The sequence below is a fragment of the Cloeon dipterum genome, chromosome 4 (genome assembly GCF_949628265.1).
Source record: "Cloeon dipterum chromosome 4, ieCloDipt1.1, whole genome shotgun sequence".
In the NCBI taxonomy this organism is placed as follows: Eukaryota; Metazoa; Arthropoda; class Insecta; order Ephemeroptera; family Baetidae; genus Cloeon; species Cloeon dipterum.
Window position 1 is genome coordinate 7,542,778 of NC_088789.1, and position 27,582 is coordinate 7,570,359.

The 27,582-nt window shown below is 38.8% G+C and overlaps 3 protein-coding genes across 4 annotated transcripts in view; all 3 read right to left on the reverse strand.

Moving 5' to 3' along the window:
* Positions 1-15,659, reverse strand: part of LOC135942970 (homeobox protein otx5-B-like) — a 28,985-nt gene extending 13,326 nt beyond the window's left edge. The window contains exon 1 of the mRNA XM_065489338.1: positions 15,531-15,659. The gene's annotated coding sequence lies outside the window, so the exon portion shown is untranslated. The remainder of the gene's footprint in view (positions 1-15,530) is intronic.
* A 759-nt stretch (positions 15,660-16,418) lies between these two features.
* Positions 16,419-21,627, reverse strand: LOC135943024 (WD repeat-containing protein 43-like). Its single transcript, XM_065489411.1, has 9 exons — positions 21,238-21,627; positions 20,475-20,728; positions 19,872-20,102; positions 19,108-19,287; positions 18,875-19,046; positions 18,541-18,813; positions 18,331-18,482; positions 17,552-17,802; positions 16,419-16,903 (listed from the first exon to the last, which is right to left on the reverse strand). The coding sequence occupies exons 1-9, from the start codon at positions 21,424-21,426 to the stop codon at positions 16,692-16,694; spliced, it is 1,914 nt and encodes a 637-aa protein (XP_065345483.1). The 5' UTR covers positions 21,427-21,627; the 3' UTR covers positions 16,419-16,691.
* A 1,636-nt stretch (positions 21,628-23,263) lies between these two features.
* Positions 23,264-27,582, reverse strand: part of sm (smooth) — a 63,435-nt gene continuing 59,116 nt past the window's right edge. For both annotated transcript variants that reach the window (XM_065491682.1, XM_065491683.1), the window contains exon 13: positions 23,264-27,083. In XM_065491682.1, coding sequence (XP_065347754.1) covers positions 26,944-27,083 — 140 coding nt within the window. In that variant the 3' untranslated portion in view covers positions 23,264-26,943. The remainder of the gene's footprint in view (positions 27,084-27,582) is intronic.

Consider the following 27,582-nt stretch of genomic DNA (forward strand, 5'->3'; position numbering starts at 1 on the left):
TTTTACATATATGTTGTTAGGGGTGTTTCATAGTGTGTAACCTGAAAATTTGAGCGAAAATTCGGGGGCCTTTTTGGGAAATCGCGATTTTCGAAAATTAAAAATTTCAGATGGTAAATCCGAAATATCAAGGTATCTTCGGTCCAGATTAGAATTTAGATGCGGTTTTTTCACCTCCATGCGTAACTCTTTGAGTAAAACAAGTTTACCACTGGTCAAAAATTTGTAGGTCAAAGGTCAAGGTCACCAATTTGCGTGCAAAATGTTCAATTAATAATATCGCAAAATACGCCCCCTCGGATTGTTTTCATGAAAACGTAAAAATGTAGCCCTGAATGCGTACAATTGAATGGTGAAGAGAAATCGAGGGAGACTCTAATAGATCGCGAGATATTTTGAATATATTGAATGGTGCGCCCATGTTATCCGTTCGCAGTGTTATTGGGACCCGGGTTTCAGCATTCGTGCTAGTGCAGTGCGCGCCTTTCCCGGTCCGAGAGGACAGGGATAAAAAGAGCAAAAAATATTGTGTTTTAATTCGCATTAGAAGTGCATTGAAATCAAAAGTAACCGCTGGCGCTATCTGCTGATGTCTTCGAACACGAATTTTAACAACGAGTTTTAATTTTAATTAAAAAACGCCCTGCCATCAATTAACTCGCTCAGAGAGCAATTTCACATCGCGCCATGCATTTTCCGCATTATCTTTGGCAGTAGCGAGCATGAACAAGAGCGGGGGGGGATGTCAGCGTGCACTATATATAATTTTCCGCATCGTCGCACTCCTGCCGTGCACCGCTCAGATAAATGTGCAGAAAAAGGACGACGGAGCGTTGTTGCCTCCTGTTCGCAGCATCCAGAGGACACCGGTGAACTCGCGAGGTCCAGGGAGGCGGAGCCGCAGCGGCCAATGAAATCGCGGTCGGTGTGCGTGCGCGCGATTGGTCTCGTCTTTTGATATCAAAAACGGGGGGGTGAGGTGCGCGGGCCGAGTGCGCTCACCGCTGACGCCGCCGCTGCTGCTGCCGCCGCCGCCGAATTGAGACGTACAACGTGCGGGCGCACAAAACGCATAGCACAAATACGGCGAAATTCGCAGCCAGCCCGGACGCAAGCAGCGCACGGAACGGGCCGGCGCAATAAATAATAAACGAGAGCCAACATTAAATATTTACCGCGATATTGCTTTTACTATAGCATGAGGTGTATTTTTCGGAAACGGCGCGCGCGAATCAATAATCCGACCAGCGAGTGTCGCTCTCTGCTGTGCTGCCGAGAGAGCGCGAACGAGGGTACGTTCATGTGCTCTATCAGCGCGCGCGTGCGGCCGGCCGAGATCAATAAAAAGGGTTTTTGTAATTTTACATCCAGGGAAGCGCTACACTACGTCGATGTTCAAAGGAAGGCGCTCTATTGGCGGAAGGAATATCCTGGATGAAAAAGTAATAGTTTGAGTTTAAATAGATGTTAAATACTATAAACACAAAAAGAAGAGACAAAAAGAATGTCCAATGATCTCTGCTTCGCGGCCTTCCCGGGGCTTGATACAAAGTTTGATTGTTCTTATCAGTCATCACAGTTGAGGAAAAGGATTTCAGGTATATAATTTAATCTGTCTCTCGCAGTCCTCGCTTGCGCAGGAAAGAATTAAGGTCACTTTTTTACAAAAAATACAACATTAAAACCTGAGACGTTGGTTTTGGGCTTAAATCTAAAAAATGAAACGATTTTTTCAGTCTCCAAAGTTGTGATGACATGGTAAAATTGCTTTGAGGCAACTTATTTCCCTATATTTATAGATCCTCTACTCCGTCCTGCTCTTACTCATTGTACCTGATAGGCATATATCACCCACCGCCGCGACACCGACAACACGCTTTCTTGTTGCTCATTTACGCAAATTAGGCAAACGTTTTCTGGTTTCCCGCAGTCCTTCGAAGGGCGTAAACGATATATATATATATATATACACACATTATAAGGATAGCGTCAGTTCAGGTCATTTCCAATTTTACATCTTTTTGTGCACGAAAAAAAGATTAGAAAATTTGCAATAATTTAGTTGCATCTCATTAAGCCCAATAAGAGGTATTAGACAAGTTGCTGGTGGCTTGGCGCCGCCTTTATATATATATATATATATATATATATATATATATATATATATATATATATATATATATATATATATATATATATATATATATATTGCGGCGCCTGCTCGCCACTACTTTCCTAATAACTACTTTGCATTTAACCTGTATCGCAGTACAAAGGTGTGCGACATGCAGTGCACCCTTACTACACCTTATCCCCCACTGCACAATCAGACCCGCACCGAAGCAGTCACAGCAACAAGTTCTTTCTCCGGCTAGAACGGATTTGGTGCGAGAAAATTCTATAAAAACTATTTCTTATAAGACCCGCACTACGGGGTAAGTTGTCATAATTGTTTGTATTTCGAATGTGATATTTTAATTTTTATAATTATTTATTGTATTTGTGATTTTTGATTATTTATGTAATTTCATAGTCTTGATTACTAATACTTCAAACACGAGACTTGAATACTTACCAACAGACGAGTTAAACTACTAAAAGACGCATTTCTGTCACGGCACCACGTACCCACAATATTATAGCCTTCATGGTTCAAAAGCCAAAAACCTTTTCGGCCATGTATATAAAAAATATCCCTAATGTGTAATGTGTCACCCAAATGCTGTACCTCAAGCGTACCTCTTACAGTGTCCAATCTCTGGTCCCTTCTCAAAAGTATAATAATTTCGTTCTCACCGTATAGGGTCTAGCAATCAAGCAACAGAAATATATATGACCTTCCTCGTCCTCACTCAGGCTCTTCTGATCTTGGACTGCGGTGTATATATTGTATATTTTTTCTCTCTCCCTTATCAGTTCAAACAGTGGGGTGGATATAACAGCGCCACTAGTTTTTGGAAACATTTACGAACTGGTCACGAACCTCTAGTTTGAGGTTAAAATTTAAAGCAAATAAAAGGGAGGCTGAACACATTATTATTGCAGACCACAAGCACATATGTTATAACACGTGCATCTTTTGATGGCTGTTTATTTTTTCTGTGGTGGGTCTCTCCTGACGAAAAATATTTTCCTTTCTTCTCGTTTCTTTAGTTGGAATGGATACACAATATTTAGCCAAAACAGCTTAAATGATATTTTTGTGTCGGACGGACCCCTTCTGTGCAATAACTTGTCTGAAAATATTTACTATATGACAATATCTAAAAAGACACAAATTTTTCAAAGAAATCGAGAAAAAAATTTAAGGGGTAGGCGACACGTTGTATAGCGCAGAGCCTGTATGCCAAAATATTTATTTTGTATCATGTGCATTTCCTCATATCAGCACCTAACAAAACATAACAAGTCCCAAAACGTATATATACGTGTATCGTGCATGTTTTTACAAAATTTACAAAAACAAGACAATTAAAAGAAGTACGTCAATTTGTTCTGCCTCAAACTACCTATTAACCAGCACCTGTCCTTTCGATGTTTTAGACCCCCATGATGTTAAAGTCTAAAGTTAAATTAATGTGATGCTTTATATGAATATACATTATAAGGATAGCGTCAGTTCAGGTCATTTCCAATTTTACATCTTTTTGTGCATGAAAAAAAGATTAGAAAATTTGCAATAATTTAGTTTGCAATAAAATTTAGTTGCATCTCATTAAGCCCAATAAGAGGTATTAGACAAGTTGCTGGTGGCTTGGCGCCGCTTTTTTTCCTTTTATTTGTTTGCAGTGCGGCAATTATTGTGACCCCTCCGCAGCCCAGCATATATGTATGGAGTTGAGTATTTAATAAGTAAGCTTCTTTAGCGGGTTGCATACCGTGCGCATCAAGCTCGATGAATAGAGAGATTTTCCAGGATTAAACCTCATCGCGAGCCACAGCACGTGTCTATTTGACAACAAATGCAGTAACGCATTGTAACTTGACGAGAGACTAATCGCCTCTCGATCTCTTAATTCAAAATTCGCGCACCCATTGAAATTCGATGACCCTTTATTTATATGCGCGGATTGTCTCTTACAGTAAAAAATTTATATAATGAAGACTTCGTTAAAATGTAGAAGACGACGTGTGTGTGTCCTTTTACTTCGTGTCAAGAATGGCTTTGGTTATAGTCCATTAGAGGCCTTTGCTGCTGGGAGCCGGCGTATTTCAGATTGTAAGTTATTCAAGAGCATATAAATATAATAAAATGACGAGTCAGTCTCTCGTCAAAAGCTCTGCCTTTCGAGCTGCGAGTTCTCGCTTTGATACACAAAAAATCTTTCTCGCTCCTTTCGGTATAATTTTATTCTCTCCTCTCCTTATATTTTTCCAGCATAAAAAGCTCCAGGTTGAAATAAAATTCATATATATAATATTTACACGAATATTTCAAGTGGTTGACATAATAGCATAAAATATTGGTTTTGATTAAACCTTTTCCTGGCTCGTTATCAACATTTGGAGTAATTAATTTCGAGAGCCCTTTTTAGCATTCCGGCAATATTTCGACACGCGCGTGATTGGAATCAAAAGTTGTACATATAAAGCCATTTCTGGTGCAGCGTTAAAATAGAGCAAAGAGCGTGGCGCTTATCAAAAGCAACCAGTAATTCCCCGAAAAGCTGCTTATTATACTATATATATCTGAACGGTGATGGAAATAACAGTGTGCATAATACCCAAAGCGTTGACCACGTGCGCTTATACGAATAGCGACACTCGTTTCATTGTGTTCTAATTTTTATTTCAATATATAAAAGGAAAAACAGTTGCAAATTGGGAATTTCTTCAAATTTTTTCCTTAACTGCCCATTGATATTACGCGCAACAAGACTATATGAGAGCAGGGATCTTTATCATAGAGATATATCTGCTCAGGGGATATCTGTATTTAAAAATGCACTTTTGTAGAATCTTTTCAACTTTCCAAATTTATAATTTAATCATCCACTCAATTTGATACTTAAAAATCGATCTGATATAATGATTTTATACTATAGTCAGCAGGCAGATCCCTTGTGCCAGCTGTAATTTGACATTTTGCAAAAAATTGATAATGCTGAGAGAACATTTCTGTGCATCTTTATAGTTTATTCCAACAACTTTAAATAAGTGCCCCAGCTGAAGAGATAAAAATTAAAATGCTAAATAACCGTAACTCAGCTAACGTTCTGTTATAATTCAAGCGAGTGGTGACAAAAGCAAATTTATAGTTGCGCACATCACCTGCCAAACAATCTCTATCTCTCGCGTAATATAATTTCCGCCGAGCCCGGTGCGTTCAAGTCATTTTTATTGCTTGTGTAGGCTGGCTAAACGGCCGGTTAAATCAATTTAATACCAATTTATTGCAACACTCCGTCTCGGCAATGCTCTCGCTCTCGGTGCTGGCACGGCGGCGGCGGCGTTTGTTAAACTTTGAGTTACTTTAAATTATTGCACGCGCATAAAATACAAGCGTAAACGGATACCACGTATATACACGCTGAATCGCTACTGGAAAACGCACACATGAATTAAAATTTGCTCTCATGCATGAGACTCAAATTAGACGCTATATTATGCTCAGTAATCTGGACTTCAGTCAGATTCTTCGAATTCTACGCGGTGTTTATAAATGAAGATAAGATGATTTTGACGAAGGTTGTATATAGTAATTTTAGAATGAAATTATCTAAAATTTCAAATGGATTATTGATTATTGTCAATTGTGTCCTCGTTATTTACAGCAGATCAGTGTGGGGATTATTGAAATAAGAAAAAATGTTCAACGAACAATTTTTGTTTCCACAACAGAGGTTTCTTAATTCAAATCTATGAATGATTTTTTTTTGCTCTTTTTATCCCTGTCCGAGGACCGGGAAGGGCGCGCACTGCACTAGCACGAATGCTGAAGCCCGGGTCCCAATAACACCGCGAACGGATACGTAACATGGGCGCACCAGGCCGCACAGGGACCCAGCCCACTCAAGGGCCACTTGCCTCTGCACCGAGGACTGCATTGAAACGCTAGACATTCGTCCCGTGAAGCCAAATCACGCATGCTGGAAAGGTGCAAACCAGCAAGTAGCGAGTCCCAGCCCGTTGAGCAATTTGAGCATTTCGAGTCTCTAAACTAACCACTTTTTGCCATCTCTGATTTTGGGTAGCCAGTATTTTAGATCTCCGAACTGCTCAAATACCTCCCATTGCTTTGACACTCCTGAGAGTGCCTTAACAATGCGAGCCAACGGGCTAATTTATGTAACAATGAAATAAAAAAAACAGGAAAAATAAATGAATACATATGCCGGCAATTCTATGAATTATCGAATGGTTTATTTATTATCTCTGCGTGGATTTTACTCAGTGAAATATGTTCTAGATATATTTAAATCGTTTTATCATAAATGAAAAAAATCAGTAATTCCCACAAATGAAGCAAATTGCTTAGAAAAATATGTCATTAATTTTACTCTCAGAAATTATGCTAAAATTTACGCATAAAATATATTGATTTTTGCTTTACGTACTATTTAAATATTTAAATTCCACGATGACTTTTGCAAGAATCGACGCTGCACAGAACACGAAGCCTTTAACAATCTAGACACACAATGCAAAGATTCCATTGATGATATAATTCCATTCAAACCAAACGTCAAATCAGGTAGGAATTTAGCTTCGAAACAAATTTTTATACACCCTTTAAAATAGACAGCAGAGATTGAGTGGGCGTGACGTGGTATTTATTTCAGATTGTGCTGAAAAAATGAATCACGGGCAAAGAAAACGCGAGATGCGATCTCCTCTCTAGCTGTACACGTATAATAGCTGCCAAACAGAGAGGCCAAATATTTAAATATATCAATGGTTGGAATCATGACAAATTGAGTGACGCGCGCGGTCCAATATCAGATGACTCCTGACGTCCCGATAAATTTCGAGATCATAACAGGTTCATGAGTGGAAAAAGACGTTGGCGTCTGTCAGACTCGCAAGATGTTGTAATAATTCGGGAAGCATGTTTCAGAAAAAAGAGTTGCTTCTAGGAGAGACGAGAGTGAAACGTCCACCGCTATCAAGCGTAATATCCAGCAAAGCAGAGAGATGCTTTTTCCGTTCGTCAACTTTTTCGTCTAAAACGAGATGAATTCTTATATCACATACACGGCACGAATATTTCTACGTTTTTATCATTGCCAGGCCATCTGGAGCAATGTTCTTCTCTCTCACTCGAATTTATAATTTCGACGGCTTTAATATACACGTCAGAGTAGACGATTTCATTTTTCGAGCCGCATATGCACAGAAATGTTAAAACGCTGTGCGCGCAGCGAGCGAACGGGTTAAAAGCAAGAGCGTCGGAACGGGCCCGGAAATATTAATATTTTTATTGCATATATCCAGCACGTCTGAGACGCGTTTAAAAGGGAAGGAAAATAATGTTTATTCGCGGCGTGGTTGTAATACACGAGAGGCGCCCATTATAATATATCCCGGCGGCACTTTAGTCTCAGAATTGAAAAAGCGGCGCTGGACGGACGGTCGCGCACTTAAAAGAATGTTGACTCGAAATTTACGATTCAAAACTCATATAATAAAACATATGGATGTATAACAGCTAAATAGCCACACGAGGGCTGATCCTCGAGGTAAAAAATATTGGTCGCGCGAATTAAGCTTCAGGTATAGAATTCTGCGGAGAGGCGTTTTTCTTTTCACTTTCGCGCGCGAATCTGACACACTTGACAAGCAATCTGCGGCCTATTACGCTACTTATCGATTGCCCCGAGACGTGTTTATGTGAATCAGGCGCCTGCTTGACGCAGGCCATGCGTAGAAGCAAATATAAAAAGCGACAAGTATGAACGAGCGAAAATTTGATACCCTTATTTTTAAGTATGTATAGAAAATTAATGGGAAAATTAATAATGCGGTTCAAATATCAGGGCATAAAATATTTCATGCATTGCAGGAATTTTAATTTTGGATACAAACCTTTAAACATTTCTAAATTAAGTGTCTACTTATTATAGCTTCTAAAAGTTTATGATAATTCAGCCACATTGACACTTCTGTGCTGAGATGTTTACTAGTTCATTTATTTAGCAACGGGGTAAAATGTGAGAGTTGAAACGTTTTCTTCCAATTGAAAAAGGTGCCTCTCTTTCATAATTGCCACAAATCATGGGCAAGGAGCTATTTTCAGAGATCGCGAGCTGTAAGGGAAGTAGAAAAACGAATATTTATACTCAGCCCGTTGGATCGCATTGTACATATAAGGCATTCTTAGGAGTGTCAAAGCGATGAAACATATTTGAGCAGTTCGGGGATCTAATATACTGGCTGCCCAATGTCAGAGATGGTAAAAGGTGGTTAATTTAGTGACTCGAAATGCTCAAATAGCTCAAAGGGTTGGGAGACGCACCGGCGCTGACTCACCACTCGCTGGTTTTCGCACCTTTCCGCAGCAGCTTTAAGGACGAGAACGTCTGGCGTTACAATGAAAGAACTCGGCATGCGGAGAGGCGACTTTGGGCCCACTCCTCTGGGGCCACTCAGGCTCCCTGTTATCTACGCATTGGTATTTCATTGGGACTCAGTGAACTCATATATAGCCCACCGGATGTGCAGAGCAGGTGTTCAAAAAAAGAATAATACCCATAGCTATATTTACCTCCGAGTGTATTTATTTTATTTATTGACAGAGCCAATTTAGAGCATTTTCCTTTTTCAATGTATTTTTAAAAAATAATAATTGCACTGTAACGTGTTCGGGTATTTTCTTAAAAATAAGGTATTTATTTTATTTATTGACAGAGCAGATTCAGAGCATTTTCCTTCTTCAATGTATTTTTAAGAGATAATAATTGCGCGTGTTCGGGTATATTCTTAAAAAGAAGGTATTTTTGGTCGAGAAAATTATTTCAAAACACCACGCACCTCGAGAAATAAACTTTTAGCAGAAAATGAGCACACATCGAAACAGAATTCTGCTGCTTTGAAGCGAGTACAAATGCTTTGATTTTTTTGCCGCGAGACCAAGGCTACAATTTTAACCGTCACCGGAGGGCCAATTGGAATAACGCGATTTGCGTCGTGTCACCGCCGACGCGCGTTTTCCTCAGCCATTCGACAGAGATCATCATTCGGGGGTGCGAACTGTACACTATATACGCGTTGGCGGCGGCGGCGACAACTCGGAAGCGAGCATCTGCAGCCAGCAGAATCACTCGCATGATGGACGTGCAATTCCATTTATTACAATAAATGTATAAAACGCTGGCGGGGGAAAATTGGGTGGTTGTTGTTTGGCAGATGCTGACGACTGATACGACCCGCTAATAAGGGAGGAGGTTTTTGCTCTTTTGTGTACACGCACCCCATGCATGGCAGACTGATGAAAAAGGTGCGCACCAAAGAATGAGAGCAAAGAAAGAGTATCAACGCCCCCTGCAGCAATTGTTGTTTTGTGTATATTACATTAGATACATACAATTCGAGGGGAATTGGGGGGCGGCACACAAACCAAGCACGTTGCTTAATACTGGTTCTGTGAAAATAAACTGCGTGCTCGCCGACATCGAGCAGGGCACAAAGCCTTGCACATCACACTTGCTGTGGATCTCGCTCCGAGCATATACTTTGACTGACAGCGACAACCTTTCTTCTTTTAGACCCTTCCAGCTCTTTTATCAATTCAAATGGGTGACCCGGGGGAGCGAACAGACCTGACTGAAACTGTAAAAGTTGGTCGGACCAGGTAGAAAAGGCCCAAATTTAGAAGGTGCAGAGAGGAGCGGATTATGCGCATTAGAAGCCAGCACACGCGCGCATATTAACATTAGTCGGGATTTAGAGCGATTAAAATGTTACTAATCGAAATATTTGTTTATCTGCACGCTTGATTTGAACTTAAAACTGAAGCACGTGAGCTGCTCGCTCCGTTCTCAACCGCTTTGCGTTTTAATGTTCGGCTTTCGCGCGTACTCGGACATTTTAATTTTCAGACATTTCGACTAAAATTTAAGATTTTATCTTTTAATACCACGCACCGATAAAAACTGAGGACGAGTACAGAGAAATGCAAATTGCGTGCGAAATGCGAGCAGTGTCGCTTGAAATATAATTCCGACCAGAGGGGAAATTTTAAAATAATTAGAACCAGCCGGGTGGAAACGTGTGATAGCGACGAGACTCCGCAATTAACATTTGCGCAGGCCGCGCGTCCGTAAAAAATATTATTTCGTATCTTTTTCTTGCTGGCAGAAAAGCAGCGACGACTCTTGCTCCGCTTTCATTTACAATTCTGGGCAAACAAACTGACAGCATCAGATGCGGCCTGTCTGTTATATAAAAGTGTGTGTGTGTGTGTGTGTGTGTGTGTGTGTGTGTGTGTGTGTGTGTGTGTGTGTGTGTGTGTGTGTGTGTGTGTGTGTGAGTGAGTGAGTATAGTTACACAGATGCGATAGCTTTTTATTCTGTTGAAAAGCTTCTTGAGGGCAAACCTATCTAGCTCACAGAATAAATAAGTGACAACAATGCTTGTGCTCGCTCTCTCACGCAAAACGCATAGCAATAGGAAATGTCTGATATTTTCCCATTCTAAGAAAGCAAACAAACGCGTGTCATAATGGAATGCGTATAGGCTGCCGTGCTGAATGGGCAAAGGAAAGGAAACGCGCCGGGCTCATATCTTGTTGCTCTGTTAACATTTAAAAGTCAGCTGGCAAATTTTGATTCAAAAAATCTCTTTTGGACTAATGTAATTCAGCTCCATCGCAAGAATGCAGCCGACCGGCAGCAGCCCACTCGTCACGAGTGACAGGCAATTTGCCTATTTAATTTGCCCCTGTCCCGAATGATGCAGCGCGTATATGGAGAGCCCCGCTGTGACCATATATATACTTGCTTCTGTGCACGCGGCTTGAAAATTGAGAAGCTATTCAGAAGCTCAAATTGGTTTTCAGAGGCCCACGACTATACAAAAAACAACCACATTATTGCTTCTGTCACAGGGGAAAAATTTTGAGCTTTGAATTAACCGCATCCTTGTATCTTTTTTAACCCACTTCTGGCAGAGCAATATTTAGAAAAATCAGCTTGGGAGAGAGATTCCAGAAATGGCAGAAAACTGTTTATTTAAATATTTTAAAATGAAGCTTGTGCGGCGCATCATGCAATGGTTTGCTGTTTAAATTTAAATTAGAGAGTTTTTAAGTTTCCCTCCAAAAATTTTATTGGCACCTTGAAAGCTTCTCACTACTTATAAAATAAATGTAATATTTAGAAGGCACGTGCAGTGAGGTGTATAATATATATAAATAAATATCACTACGTTCCACCGGCTGACAAGTCCTATCAGTCGCGGAAATTAAAGTAAGAGAATAATTTTAAGGATTCGTTTTCCGCAAGTGAACAAATATTTTTACTCTATTCCAATCTCTGAAAATCAAACCGCAGAAATTCATTTTTAGAGATATGTGATATTTTTTTCTCACAAATTAACACATACATTCCAAAAGTTCCAGAAGAAAATTCCACCAGATCGCAAACCTAGAGAGCCTCTCTATCACACATCTGATCGACAGCATTGTGGTGGTGGTGGCGGCGGCGGCGATAGTGGTCTCACCAGTGCTCAAAAGTAAAAGTGTCAAAAGTAAAATATCAGAGCGTTCTTAGATGCTGTCGTTTCCATCCCACAGCAGTAGTCCATTAGATCGCTAACAATGAGAGTGACAATTTTATGGTGCGATGCACACATTCTTAATAGCACACAGAAGAGGCAAAATTATTATTGAGAAAATGTGTGGACAGGCAGCGTGAGGTGAATCCCTTTGAATTCAGTGTATACGCATCTGCTTCGCTCCAAATTTTCTCAACAATAAGTAGCCCTCTTGTTCACCGCCCCTCTTTGACAGTAAAAGAAGCACCGCGAAAAACATTTTCCCAACAATAGTAGGATGAATTTGATCATATCGGAAAGGCTTTGTTAATTCACATACCGAGGTTCAGGCGGATATTCGGGCATATTATAACATTTCAACAAAGTAAAGGGTGTTGCAAAGAATTTGGTCCTTCGAATTTCGGGTAAATAAATAAGTTGATAAATAGTTTTGTGGGCAGATTAATATCTTGTATTGTGCGCACGCTCCTAAAAGACACGGCTTGTCTTTATATTGTGTCCTTTTGCTTAACCTGCGCCTAGGTCGCACACCAGAATCTATACTCGGCGCATTGTTGATCAATCATTCTCGGATCAAAGTTTCTTAATATTTTGTTAAAATACTCAACAAGAAAGGGGGTGACTAATAATGCACTATATGTACATTGAAAACGAATTGTATAGGGTCAAGAACTCTTGAATAGAGATGTTGTGTAATGTTTTCTGTTGAAACTATTCAGCAATGAGACGTATTTTACGAAATCATTTCAGGAGGAATGTAACTTACATCGATAAAAAAATCAACAAAGAAAATAAAACTTATTCTAAAATTTCTGGAATTTGGCTTGAATTGCATTAATAGATTCGGCAATCTTACAATTTTGTTTATTTTAAGGGAAAAACAACCGCAACGACGAGAGCAAAACAGTAAAATTTAATGCTAAAAAAACTACTTTTCTCCCTCTCGAAAAGGCGACATTAAGAATTGCTAAAACGACACACAGCTCGACGATCTTTAGCGAGTTATTCACACCGCTCGTCTTTTCGATTTATGCGCGGCTCTCTCTCTCTCTCACACACACACACACACACACACACACACACACACAGACACACACACACACACACACACACACACACACACACACACACACACACACACACACACACACACACACACACACACACACACACACACACACACACACACACACACACACACACACACACACAAATATAGCCACATTTTGGTACTATGATCTCTGGCCATAAATTATTGCCTCGCTCTCTGCGAGATTGCGGCTATTGTGGTTGCTTTTAGATTTATATTTATTCTCGCGCGGCGGCGGCGTTTCTGAAGAGAAAAAGGCCCGCCGTGAAGCCTTTAATTCTTTCTATATGTAAAACCGAATTATGTATTTACGTGCACAGAAAATACAGTAGCTCTCCGAAGTCGGGGCGCGCATCTCGTGTGTGTATGCGCGCGCGTTTATCATTTTTCTCTTCAGTAGCAACCGGTAAGATTTATATGCTCACATATGCACGAATCATAAAAAACCAATGTCCTCCAAAGCTCTTTTACTTCTCATCTGGGCCATTGATCAACCTCACACAGCACTAACTAACCAACTACGCCGCGAAATGAAAAGTGAGAATGAGAAAGCACCACAAGATGTGCGCAATTAGTGAGAATAATTTTTTTCTCGAATTGTCGCGTTTCTTTATTATACCTTAATGGCATACCATTGTTGACTGTAGACGACACAGTTGCTCACCATAATTTACACAAATTATTTTGAATTCAAATTTGCTTCTGACTATGTCAGTAAAATTGAAAGATGTGTATTTTATTCGCGCGCGGCTTCTGGAACATTTGAGGTTTAATTCTTGGTTAGCATGCTCACATTTTTCAGTTTTGGATAAAGGCAAAATCAATTTATATAATCCACCTGTTAAAAGTTAATGCAAATATCTGTGAACCTTTTGATCAGCTACTAGAACACAAACCACGCGTGTTTACCAGATGAGACCCAATAGGCCTTTACTTGTTTATGAAAATTCATTCGCAAACTATTTTTCAGCGTCGAGACATTATTGAGGGTGAAAGGTTCCCTTCAAGCCAAGTTGCGCTTGCAGCAAATGGAATTTGATTTCCTAAACGATAGGAGCCACCAGAAAAAAATATTTGTCAGACAGGGTCAAAACGAGCAGTGGTCGAATAAATCAAGCGCATCAAATTAGACACGATGTATATAGCGTGCGATGATGATGATGATGAGATGCACCGAGCGATAAATCTTGAGCGAGTTCAATTGGCGCAGCATTAATTATTTATGAGGATACACACGTCGGTTAACTCCACGGCCCGAATTTAATAAGAGAGTCCGAGGTGTCATGGTGCTATCTTACCCGCCAACTGACCACTAGGCGCGGACGAAGAGGATCGCCGGAACAGCGCAGTTCCTGTGCCCTTCCGTGTTAATTATTTTTCAATATCAATGCTTAACGTTGATATTAACATTTCGAGAACAAAACAAGTTAAGGAACCGAAATAAATAATTTATTTTAAGGCGGTACGTGCACTTACTTGAGCTGACGTCACTTGACAAAAATTCTGCAAATGTCAGATAAAAATATTTTATATTCCACCTTTTGTCGGCGAAGAACACACCATGGATAATAAGCGTCTTTATGCATGTGCTATAAAACTGCCATAAAAAGGAAAAAGGATCACTTTTTCCATCCTTAAAATCCTTAAATTTAACAACTATACTCAAATCTAAAAACGATTTGCATTTTTTCCCCTCATAAAATATTTTTCAGACCCACATCGGGAGGGTAAGCAAATTTTTGTAACAAAAAGAAAAAATATCGCGAGACGCGTCATGGGGCTTCAAGCAAAGCAATCTTTGTATATTATGTATATTATTCTTAGCCACATCCGTGAATATTATTTGTGTTTGGCCAGGTGCAGACCTCGAAATAGCCCTTTCTTAATTGAATCTTGCAACCCTTGTATTATATTCATTCAGTCTTCCAAGAATGTTTGTCTCTTTGTCGAAGGACCCACCCACGTAGAATATAGAAAAACAGGTCAACAAAAGCGTAATTTTTTTCTAGAGTGAATAGACCGCCGCAGCTGCTATACATTTTCTCAACCCGATAGCTACATGATTTACGACCTCCCACATCTTGTACTACTTGTTTTGACATGTTTGCAAATGTTCGAACAGCAACTGATGTAATTACAACGTTGTATCGAAGATATATATGCAAATAAACACAATTATTCCAATTCCAATCGCTCATTTAAACTAAACATTAACACAAAATATGTGTATATGGTGTTATTCAAATGAGATGGTGTTCAATAAAGTTCAGCATATGAGCAGAGAAATTTGACGATGAAGAAATTTCGTAATAAATAACTTAAAATCGTTTAATTAACTATCATATTTGCAGCTTCCTCAACCCCCACCAACGCAGTGACCTGACTTGCGCATGATCGTCAGGCAAATAATTTGTATGATTATAAAATTAGCACCTAAATATGTATGTATTAGCACAAATAATATTATACACCTACATATTCTTGCCAGTTGATATAAAAATTAAGTAGTTAATTAATACATCGCATACATAATATCACGTATCATACAATAACACGCAAGTCAATATAATTTGAATTAAAATATTAAATGTATTAAATAAACGAATTCATTTTGAAATCACTCCACACCTATAGCCCAACTTACTAAAGTTTCGATTGAGAATAGACAGAGCATCAGCAATATACATATATAACGATAACTTTGGATAATACAAGAAATTCACCTACCTTTCAATCTTCAGAAGGTTCAGTTCAGTTCGATCAACGCAGACTGATCATCGCAGTCCCCCAGGATTTCAGCGCTTTAGGTGGTAAATTCGCACGTGGTAAATTTGCCGCAGATAAATTCTATTACTTCAGAGCTGTTTTCATGTCATGCCATATAGTGAATGGATTATTAAAGCATGCTTTAGTTCCTGGCAGTTTGGCTACTGAGGGCGCCACCTTCCTTGTAGTTGATATCGGAGGTAGCATACTAGCATGCATTAGAGGAGGAGGAGGAGCGAGTGATGAAGAAGGGTGAGGGGGGAAGATTCAGCTCGCAGCAGTCTCATCCTCTCCATCCACGACTTAACCCATTCAACTGCTCCGCGCCAAACGCGCGTGTGGTTTGAGCAACTCAATTACTCAAAACAAAATTATGTCAGAGATGGCAAAAAGTGGTTAGTTTAGTGACTCGAAATGCTCAAATTGCTCAACGGGCTGGGAGGCGCACCGGCGCCGACTCGCAACTTGCTGGTTTGCACTTTTCCAGCATGAGCTTCTTCAATCCCACACATGTAAATATTTCGGATTAATGGAATAAAATATTTTGAATTGATTTGAAACATAATTTAACTGATGAATCCAAAAGAAGCATTAGTTATAATATTGGATCCCACATTAATGCGGTCAGGACTTTCTTTTCCTAATTTATTGTTGGTGCTCAGACCTAGCCCAAGTTGCCTAACGTTGCGTATTTTATAATTTACTTGCTATCTTCTTTTTGATATCAGTTCCATTATATTACTAATAATATCAGAGCTTGTGCTGCAGCAAACTTTATAACACACTTCTCCCAACCTTTGGGTGCCATAAGCCATAACAAACTTGCAGATGGTGAATAACAAAACAAGGTCAAGTTATAATTCAATTTTTTAATAGTTGTTCTTGCAGGAAGCATGTCACTACAATCCATACAATTGTAATAAAAATTACCCATCAAAATAAATTTTTAATGGATAAATGTTTTACAAAATGTATCCTGGACATCAAGCATTGTCACAAAATAAATATACCCCGGGTGTTTGAAAAGCAATAATTTCTTTAGAGATGATGATGCGAAATTCATCACAAGACACAATTTCAAATGCAGAGGCAATTTTCATTTAGTGAGCTTTCTGAGGAAATTTAACAATCCAAGTCCATTTCATCATCGGAATCCTCTTTCCTTTTGCATCTAACCCTGGATGCACCAAGCACTTCTTCAGCATCGTCCGACTCATCATCGTCTTCTTCTTCACCACTAACATTGTTACCAAATTCTTCATCATCCTCATCAGACTCTCCTGACATGGAATCTGCTATTATCAAATTATCCTCATCACTTGATTCGTCTGAATCTGGAATGAAAAAATGTTATTTGTTAGTAGAGAAACTGAAATAGTATATTTGCTTTTGACGGACGGAGCATTAAAAATAAGCACTAGAAACGGTACAGGAGACTTCCAGAAGATTAATTTTAAATGAAAGTAAAAATAAGTAATACAATGAATGGAAATTATTTCAGGATGGTCAGCTAATAGAGAAAATTCTGAGGGAAAATATAAATAGCACGCTCTTGTACTCGACTTCTAAAACAAAATTCATAATCACAATATTAGCTGCAGAGAACTCTGAATCAGTGATCGTGGAAAACGTACGGCTTAACTCATTGCCGAGTATAATCAAAAAGAGGATGCAAGTGGAGAAATCTTGTCAATTTCCGCGCAGAGTAGACTTAGAGCCATTCCTTATTCTATTTAAATTTGATAAATAGCCGAAGTCTTTGTCTTTATTTTTCTGTTTTAGAAAATTAATGAATTATTCTTATTTTAAACTTGTGGGAAAGAGTAAAATATTAATTTTGGAGGTTTAATAATTAAACATTTAGAAGCAAAAATTCCCTATTGACAAGAATTTGGACAACTTGATTGATAATAAGTACACAAACTTCAGTTAAAATTAGCTAGAATAATATCAATGTGAACAATAAAATAATGAATTATTACCATCTTCAATGTCGTATGATGTGACATTATTTTGTTTGGGGCTCATTTTTTTCATCTTTCCTCGAAGCGCCATTTGGGCCATCAGCAAGGCAAGTCTCCCTTTGAGCCGCAGCAAATTTTGCAGACCAGCAAGCCTCGCCTCAACAAGTCCAAGGATTGGCTGGATTAATGTCAAGAGTTGAGGACTGCCCAGAACGAGCGAGCTGTGGTGCATTAGCACCTCCGTCAGCCATTTTGTGGCTGTTTCACCTCTGCAACACAAAAAGACAGCGTTAATTCGCTTCGAATGGAAATATCAATCAAAACTTCTACATCAATTCAATACTAATTGAAAGCAAACTTAATTTTAATCAGGGTTCAGAAAAAAACACGCAAATTTCTAGAAAACCATTATTGCGGGCTATTCCACTAATGCGCGCAGTTTCCATAAAATATATATTAAATGTTGGTTTACAAAGACAAAACTATAGAGAAAAAATTAATTTTTCATTCATTGGTGCAAAAAATATTGTATAAACTTACTGGAGATCAAATTGAGAAAAATGTGATTAACTCTGCAGCTGATTTTAAGCACTTAACTTATTGGTGAATTTAAGCGCATTGCAAACCTTGATGTTAACTCTAAAGATATTAGTCCTTCAAATCTTTTAAAAAGGCGTGTACTAACATAGATTGTGGCCATCGAAGCAGTGATGAAATGAAAATAATACTTATTACTGACGACCAAAAATTGATATTTTTTCCGGGTTAAAAAACGTTATGATAAGGATTTAACATACTTCCAGCCGCTCCAGTGCACAAGGACAGCCAATTCTTGAACCAGCATGGGCACGAGTTTCACAGGCAGTTCGGCAACAGTGCTGGCAATGACCGCTTGGTCCTTCTTCAGAAGAATTTCTTTCTGCAAAACTTTGTCACTGCTCAGCAGTCCCTGTAACATTAAGTTGGTTAGAAGTCAACACTCAGATCAATTAACCGAGCTGCATTACCTGCTGGAGCAGTTCCGCAAGGCTGCTTGAAGCTGGGCCGCTGGGGATTCGCGATTCGTCGTTGCCTGCGATCTCAACTGACAAGTTCTTCAGCCTGTCCTCCATAGACAGGTGAATCGGCTTGGAAGAGACGGGCCTTTTAGTTCCCGCAGCAGTCATGTATTGTGCCTCGCTAGCAGTGCCTACAACCCTAGATATAGTCTCCTTATCAGAGTGAGACTTTCTAGGATGCTTTCGGTTAAGGAAGATAGCTTCTTTCTTTGTTGAAATATCCTGCAAGACGGGTAAAATTTAATCTAAGCAAGCCTCAACCTCAGCTTGGCGATTGTCTTACCGTTTTCTCAAAACACAGTATGTGAGCTTCTCCGTAGGCTATAAAAATTTCATTAGCATTCTTAGGGAACTTGGCAGCTAATATGCGGAGCAACTCAATGTCAGAGTTGGCAGTAACCTCATTTGTGGCGATTTGAATGGTTAAACTAGGCTTTGAAGGAGTTTTGCATTTCCTGCAGAAGAGACACATTGTTGAGATTTCGTTAGACAATGCACAGATTTTAACTAAATTACCCATTCAGCGTTTCTGAGAAAATGCACAGCGATCCCTCCTCAGTCACCGCAGACAATTTGACGGAGCCATCCACGCCGGAGATGGCAAGGTCAATTTGTATGGGGAAGTCTTGCAAAACAAACGTAGCAATGCATTCATCTTGAGCAGCACTTTTCTTCTGATTAACTTTACCAACAGGCCTGCAATTATGTTGATCTCAATAAGTTTACCATAGTAAAAAGCACACATTTGGAAATATTTTCTAACATGAGAGAACGAGATTTTGATTACATACAAAAAATAACGAGCCTTCAAAGAGAGGGGGTTATAAAATATTTTGAGAACTCCAGTTAATCATTTTAGATTTTTATGGTGGCAAAATGCTTGCCATTATTTTTATAGAAAACACAGAAAAGGTCTTTCTTATGATTACTTTCTTCAAGATTTAGTCCAGTAGAGACTCTTTTCATTTAAAGAGAATGAACTTTAATAGACAGCAAAATTTTGAGCCAACAGCAAAACAAGAGTGATATTTTTAACATTATTGAGCGAGACCATTTTTTCACACAAAGGGAAACAACAGAGCTATGAATTTAAAACAAGGTTCACAAAATAAATTTTGCAACATGACCATTTTAGGACTTTTTGCTGCTAACTATAATAAAAAAATATCTTTTGACAGTGAGTGATACATACAAATTGGAAACATTAATGAAACATTTTGGGAGAAAAGAGGCCAAAGAGTCTTAGCATTCCCACCTTGTTTGAAACGTACAAAACTTACCAGACATTGACGTTTCTTTCCCCTTCAGCTATGCTGGCCAAGTGCTCGCCACTTGGAGTGAGGAGCAGCTGCCGGACAGGATTTAGATGGCCCGAAAATGTTTGCAGAGCCTCTTTCTTCTCGTAGTCCCAAACAGAGATTGTTCTTGACGCGCTGATCAGCCAAGGCTTAGTTGGGTGCACGACGAGCACAGAGACCGGTGATGGGGCTCTAGCGTTCGCTCTCCAGGTGCTAAAAACAGAGTTCTACAGTTGAAAGTCTTTCCTCTCGATTTTTTATGATATTTTTCATGTTGGCTGAGTAAAAAACAAAAAGCTGGTGACTTGCCAATGGATTGAAATATATTTTCAACAAACATTTTGTCGAAATTATTTAAGAGTTAAGGAATATTTCACTATCTGAAGACACATGACTGAAAAATTGACCAGTCGAATTTGAGGATGGAGGAGATCCGTAGATCCGACAATAATAATACCTCATTTCAAGTTTTGAAAAACTCATATAACATAACAGGTTTGTATATTTGTGCGTCTACTCGAGTTAATTTGTAACTGAAATCTTCAACACAAACTAAACTATTTAAACACTAACTATTTAAATTACCTCATTTCCAATTTATCACCCAGCTTCCAGCGGACAATGATGCCATTGGATAAACCAGCAAAAACATCATTCCCCTTCGTGGCGATCGCTGTGACCGGACTGTTCACATTGCTGCTCAATTTTCCGGACACTTCGGCTGTGTTGATATTGTAGAAGATGATGGAGCCGCTGTCAAGGCCAACGAGCACGCCTTCTTTCTTGGGACTGTCTTCGACATCGACTTTGCGTTTTTTATTCCTTTTGATGGCCGAGTGCTAAAAACACAAGAACTGGGTCAGTGCATTTTGGTAAGCGTCGAGAATAGAGAAAGTGAGGGGAATAACCTTGACAGGCAACCAAATTTTTTGGTTTTGCATTGTGTTTTCATTTCAGTCTCTGCATGTGGTGCGAGACAAACGATTAATTTGGTTCATATTATATAAAAGCGCATTCATAAAGAAAAACCAAGACAGGTTCTAAAAGACCGAGAAGTTTTTTTGCCTTACAGAAAATGGACGCGAAATATACAAAATCGAACCCGGCAGATGACGACACATAATGCGCATCTCTTTAGAACTAGACCTAGGAACAGATTCGGTCCGAACATGAAGACAAAAGCAGAATAATAACAATAAACTCAAGGAGGCAATAACTGTGTTAGTTCATCGAGTCATCATTCTATCATTTTCAAACACAATTAAAAAGAAGAAAAAAGCAAAATACGGCCGCGAAACGTGAAACTCGCAAAACCGAAAATGTTTGGTCCTAGTGGCGTGAGACCTACCGCTGATGGCAACTTAGACGAGGTGCTGAACCAGTGAATGGAGTGGATCCTGTGGTTCAAGTGTCCCTCGGGCACGTACTCCTGTCTCAACTTGCTACTCTTAGTCTCGAAAATGCGCAATTTTCCGTCGGCGCTGCGTAGGGCAAAGTGTTCCTGGTCGTCAGAAAAGTCGGCACCATTGGGCGCCATGTTGCACGTTTTTGCTTCAGGGGCACGTCCTCGCGCAGTGTCCTGCGCCCCTGCAGACTGAAAACACGGGGGAAACGATGCCGAACAGATACCACTCGGCGGTTTCGGTCGGTGGTTCGATTTGGCCGCGGAATTTCCAAAAGATTAGGCTTGCTGTTAGACCACGTGCGGTGCGGTGACTATGTGTCCATTTAACGTTAACGATAATACAGAGCGGGCGATTCCAGGCGATACTCGATAGCCAACGTCGCACGCACGGCAACGACTGCTGTTGCAGCGCATTTAGTTGGTGTATTTGCCATGAGATGACGCTTATTACTTTCATTTTAAACATTTCTGGCGGTAATATCAGAAACGTGTTGATTAAATTACATTGATATATATTTTTATTCCTGTCTTTTAAATAATGAAAGGTCCGAATTTTATGAGTGAAAAGTTGAACGTCAACAATTACCTCGATAGAAAATTTATTTAATTTTTTTTGTAATTTCATTTTTCCTCGATTTTTTCCTGGGATCTTTGGCATGCATCAAAAGAGACCTGTGATAATTATGTAAATATGAATTATTAAGAAATCTTTCTCATGCTGGCACCTGGACGACATCAGGTAAAATCTTTAACATTAAATTATAAAATTCATTCGTAAAATTAAATGTCAAAATTTAACATTCAAACTGAAAACCTTCTACCTGGCAAATATTGACTTTGTAAGGACCACACATTACAAAAAAATAAAATATTATGATTTTGCTGTTTAAAAATAAAGCTGCCCGCCTCTGGGTTAGTCTCCAGGGCTATTTTTTGAAAGTATAACACGGGACCTCCGGGTTATGGTCCCAAAATTCAACCTGGGCTGATGGAAGAAGTGAAAAATCTTCAGGTTTTAACGTTGGCTATGTGGCTGACACCCCTACTAAATAAATAGCATAATTATATTATTGTTATACTATATATGTATATGATTTAATATTATATACTCTCTCAAAATTTTGCCATTTTTTTCATTGAAACATTAAAAATCAGCAAGTGATTCTAAATATTTTGAATTAAGGATAATTATGTTGAATTGAATAATTCTTCATAGTTATTTTTACCATACTTTCCACTCCTGTGAATTTAAATCGTCTGTTATGTCCGGTTATAAAAATTCTTTTGAAAATAACTCTTTCAGCAGTGATTTTATTTTTAACCAGTAAAAGGATCGAGTCTAAAAACGTACAAAGGTTCTTATTCCACTAAAATTTTTTCTCTTTTGCTGGTGATACACCTAACAGTAAGAGACAGTAAAATATGTGAGCTAATTGACCAGTTGCATAAACCCTTAATTATTGAAGCCACCAACAGATGGCGCAACCAGAGACTGTTTTAAAAATTTTGTTTTAAGCGGTTTGAAGGCATTTCCGCTGCGATTTCAGACTCAATCTAGCTATTTTGATTTTTTTAATTAATTTGCTTTTTTTTTGACGTGCTGAATACCATAATCGGTTCAGCCATTCGCCGTGGAAACGTTGAAAAATATTTTTTTAATTCAAAAAATAGTTTTTCACGATTCTACGGCGATTGGCTGAACCGATTTTGGTTTTCAACACGTCAAAAAATAGCAAATTAATTGCAGAATGCACGGTAGCTAGATTGAGTCTGGAATCGCAGCGGAAGTGCCTTAAAAGCGAAAGTCTCTGGTGGCGCCATCTGTTTGCAGCTTCGAACACTTAAGGTTTATGCAACTGGTGAATTGTTAGATTAAAAAAATGATTAGATTCATAAAAAATTGAGTGTTCCACTCCACAATTCGATGCAGAAGTTATGATAAAAGGGGTAAAAATGACACGAAGCAAAATAAAGTTGTTATTTGTCTAATTCTTGTATTTCTTGTATTGACAACATGGCACAAAAATGTAAACTTTTTGCAGAATAAAACTACGGTGCATAGCCTTTCATAATTTATACAGGTTTGGAGCACATTTTTTGATCCACATTAGAATGTTATTTATGCAATCTTAATTTCCCTTAAATTTACACAGAGAGCTATTGTGATAGTAGATGCCGTTTTGGTTCGAATTCGTCGTCTGGATTTCGTCTCTTGTTTTCACTCCAATCATATAGTATGGCGTGTAGTAATATAGAACTGTAATAATAATCGTCATTCAAATTTCTCTCTCAAAAGGATAATTTTTTTCGTAAATCAGCTACACAAACGTTGGCTTATTAGCTGCTTAAAATTTTAATTCTGCTCACGTCCAATTCCATCATAAATTACAATTTAATTGACTGCATAGGTGGCCGTTCTTATTTAGTACCATTGATAAAAAACGTGTTGTGTCTGTTTGTGTCTGCGTGTGTACACAAATCCGAATGCTTGGCTACTGGTAAAACAAGAATTATATTGTGGATATTTACAATCATAATAACAACTCAAGTAGGCGCTTGTACATAAGTGACCAAAATATCTTGTTTTACTCTCTACCGTAGATCAGATTCTCAATCATCGCTTCGAAAAAAGGATAACATCAACAGAAAAGGCAACAGATAAAATAAAATGAGAATTATTTTGTGTTTCGTGTGTAATATTCAGGACAACATTCACAGAGCGCTCGCTCGCTTGCTTTCTTCCCTCTTCAAACACCATAATATTGCTTCTGATATTAAACTTTTGAATTTCTTCTTTTTACATGCTATTAGTTATGTACTGTACTTTACGTGAATCTCATAGTTTACACAAGGAAAACGAACCGAAGCGAGCCGGCGAGTGAGAAGAAAATCAGGTTTCCCTCATCGGACCCGATTCGGCTCAAAATTTGCGGTGCTTTTTGCTAGTCTCGTCTCGAAAAACCACAACTCGCGTTTCCCTTTTCTGTGAGAACGTTTTGAAGCAATATTTTTTTTTATAATCTAGTTTTTACAAGTAACGCTCGCTTAGAAATTTCAAAATACACTTATGCGAATTGTAATGCATTTACTACGCATATCTTGTCGAAAATGCTTAGTAGTCTAGGTACTCTAGCAGCGAAGTGACAAAAAACGAGGCAAATACCACCCACTCTCATCGGACGGGCGGACGGGCTGCTGCGCTCGCAGAACCAGAGACCGTCCGCCACCCGCGCTGTTTCAACTTTGGTAGTAAGGTTACAACAATTAATAAATTCACATAAATGCTGCATTGTGGTCTTTTTGCTGTCAGTGGGGTTATTCGTTTTCTCGTGTGTGGTTCTCTCCTCTTTCTCTCTCTCTCTAGTTCTTTCACGACGTGTTAAAATAAAAACTTAATAGTATGTACAAACTGTCTTTCAAAGTAGGGAAGTAAAATTGTACAATGCAAACGACTGAAACGACCCGGCCCGCCGTCTGTCTGATTCGCGAACGGCCAAAACTGTCGCACCAGAAAATGGATTGCAACATTTTTATCAAAAAATAGGCTCAAGTGTTGACTGAAAGGTTTTTGATGGCATGAAATTAAGCGTAAAATAATTATTTTTTCTATTTCTTCCTTTGAACGGCAAAAAACCAAAGGAAAATATTTTTCCATCTAAAATTCTTTTTAATTTGACAAAAGGCACGACATTTTGTCTTATTTTTCTCAATTATTTCATTTTTTCTTAATAAATTTTCGCCATTTTTTTCTTAGTTTTATTTTTCATTTATCTCAATTGTTAGTTCCGTGCATTGATAAATTTAACAGACGCAGATTTATGTTTTGGCTCCTTGGAATCAGACAAAAAGCAAACTAGTCGGTTCTACAAATAGAAAACCTGTTTCAGCGATAAATCCCGAAACATTACTGCTGTACTAAGATAAAAAACCGAGCCCACCTTCACGCCTGCAGAGGCTATTCATGTTGTGCAAGACCAAAAATACATATTACACATTTGTCGCAATGTACAACATCTGCCAATGAATCTTTGAACACATTCAACCGTTATTTTCATCTCGTCAATGAAACAGTACAGTTTTCCCGTTAAATATGCGTGACAGAAGAACTTTCTTTTTTATCCAATTGGTCACTATTGTGATCACACAGTCTTGGGCTACAAAAGTATGTAGTTTCTAGGCGCAAGAGGAAGACTACATTTTAACTACATATCTCGTAATGTTAAATAAGCGCGGCCGCGACAAATAACTCGGCCCTCTCAACGAGACAGTGACTGCATGCATGAAGCGCGGGGAAATCAGAGTCGAGGCAGCGATCAAGAGGAAGAAACATCTCATTTACTGCGTTCCGATTCTTTGTCGCGACTGGGCTTGCGTTTGATTTTGATTAACTTCATTGCATAGTGAGTGCAATGCAAATAGTTTGGTGCTTACTCAAGTTTGCTTGTTTAGAGAAAAATACCTTTCGCAAGTGTATTGGTAGAGGGAAAGAGCTGAACTTGTATTTATTGGGAGTTTAAATGTACCGAGTTTGCAAGACTCTGTTCCATATGTATTTGATTAATTGTGTGAACGTGTGTTTCTGTGTTTATTCCTCTTTTCCTGTTCAAGTTAAGTCAACCAAATGGAGCGAAAAGGTGGGAGTGTGTGTATGAGTGTGTTTCCTAACTAGTGTTAACCGTTCTTCCTCCGCCTTTTGTGTTGGTATGTACTTATAATTTAATTGCTATTTGATATGTTCAGATCACCTTCATCATAATTTTAAAAGAAGAAAAAAACTGATTGGTAAAAATAAAAAATATGGTTTCCACAGTTGAAAAAAGCAAAAAATTGAAAGAAAAACTCTCCATTAAAAAAACATCCCATGCCTGCGAGTTGCCGTAGTCAAAAACCTATCATTATAATAATTATTCTCGGCCAGTATGCAAAAATAACTTCCAGGTATAATAAGAAGTGAAGTTATACGTTAGTAATGTTTTTTTTTATCATTCACATCGAGCACGAGCAACTGCGTGGAAATCGACTGAGACAACAAGTAAAAACTTAAATCGGTCTAATTTGTTATTGCTGACGATTACAACACAAGAGCATGTCTATTTGCACGTGGCTAAAAAATTGAGAGTATACATTCACTGAGGTATACAAGAAATAACATACTGGACATTATTCCACTTTTGCAAAAAAACGAGAGACAGCACCAGTTTTCATCCTACGACCCAAAGTTAAAAAAAGAAAAGAAAAATACACGACTCAGTCATTAATTTTGCATCTGGTTGCGAACGCAATCAGCGACTGACTAGTGCTCCCTGCGCCAAGCAGAGATACATCTGCACATTCATGAACAAAATTAATGAAACGCGGCGGCGCTACCACGTTTGTCCGCCACCCGGTGAATCAATGAAACGAGGTCAGACGTTGCTGGTACAATATTGTGTGTGTGAGAGTGTGTGTGTGTGTTCCGACGACGACGATGATAATAATTATTATTGGCGAAGAAAATGAAGAACGAGAAATTCCTCGGTTGGCACGCGATGAAGGAACGAAGAGGCGGGAAGAGGTGTGTTATGTGTGTGTGTGTGTCATGTGTCTGTCTGTGTGTGTGGTTGTCTTCTGGTGTTGGTTGGCGGCGTCCCGGTGCAGTAGGGGGCCAGTCTACTCGTCCTCGTTCCCGTTCTCCATGCTCTCCAGGTCGACAGGACTTTCCCGCTTCGAGTGCATGCTGCTGCTTATTGTGGTGGGAATCTGCCTGGACGACGAGAAGCACAGTTTCATAATGTAGGGGAATTTGCCACCTGCAAGATAATAAAATCGTTAATGTTGGTGAAGAGATGACTAAACTATGAAGTAAAAAGTCCGTGAACTTTTAAATATGCTAGCTAAATAAAACTTCCATTAGTAATTTCATTTTAAAAAAGGTACGATTTTGATCTAAGTTGGTCTGTCTTAAGAAAATGAAAAAAATACACGCAGGTGATTTGTTATATTAATATCGAATCAATGGATCTACTCTGTGCGGAATAAACTAAAGTTTTGGTCTGTTTCGTTTCCTAAATAAATCAAGGGAATTTTAAGGACTGGAAGAGCAAGGGGAATAGGAAGGAATTAGTTGGAAAAAAGAAATTTTTTATAGTAAAGTGGTGCTGACTAGTCCACAGTTTAGACATATTGGATTATTATATATAGTAAACATAAGTTTGGGACTGATTTACGACTGCTTCAAAAGTGAGCTGGACTTCTTCACTTGTCAAAATTTCATATTTTTGCTTTCAAATAATTTAATATTTATGAAAG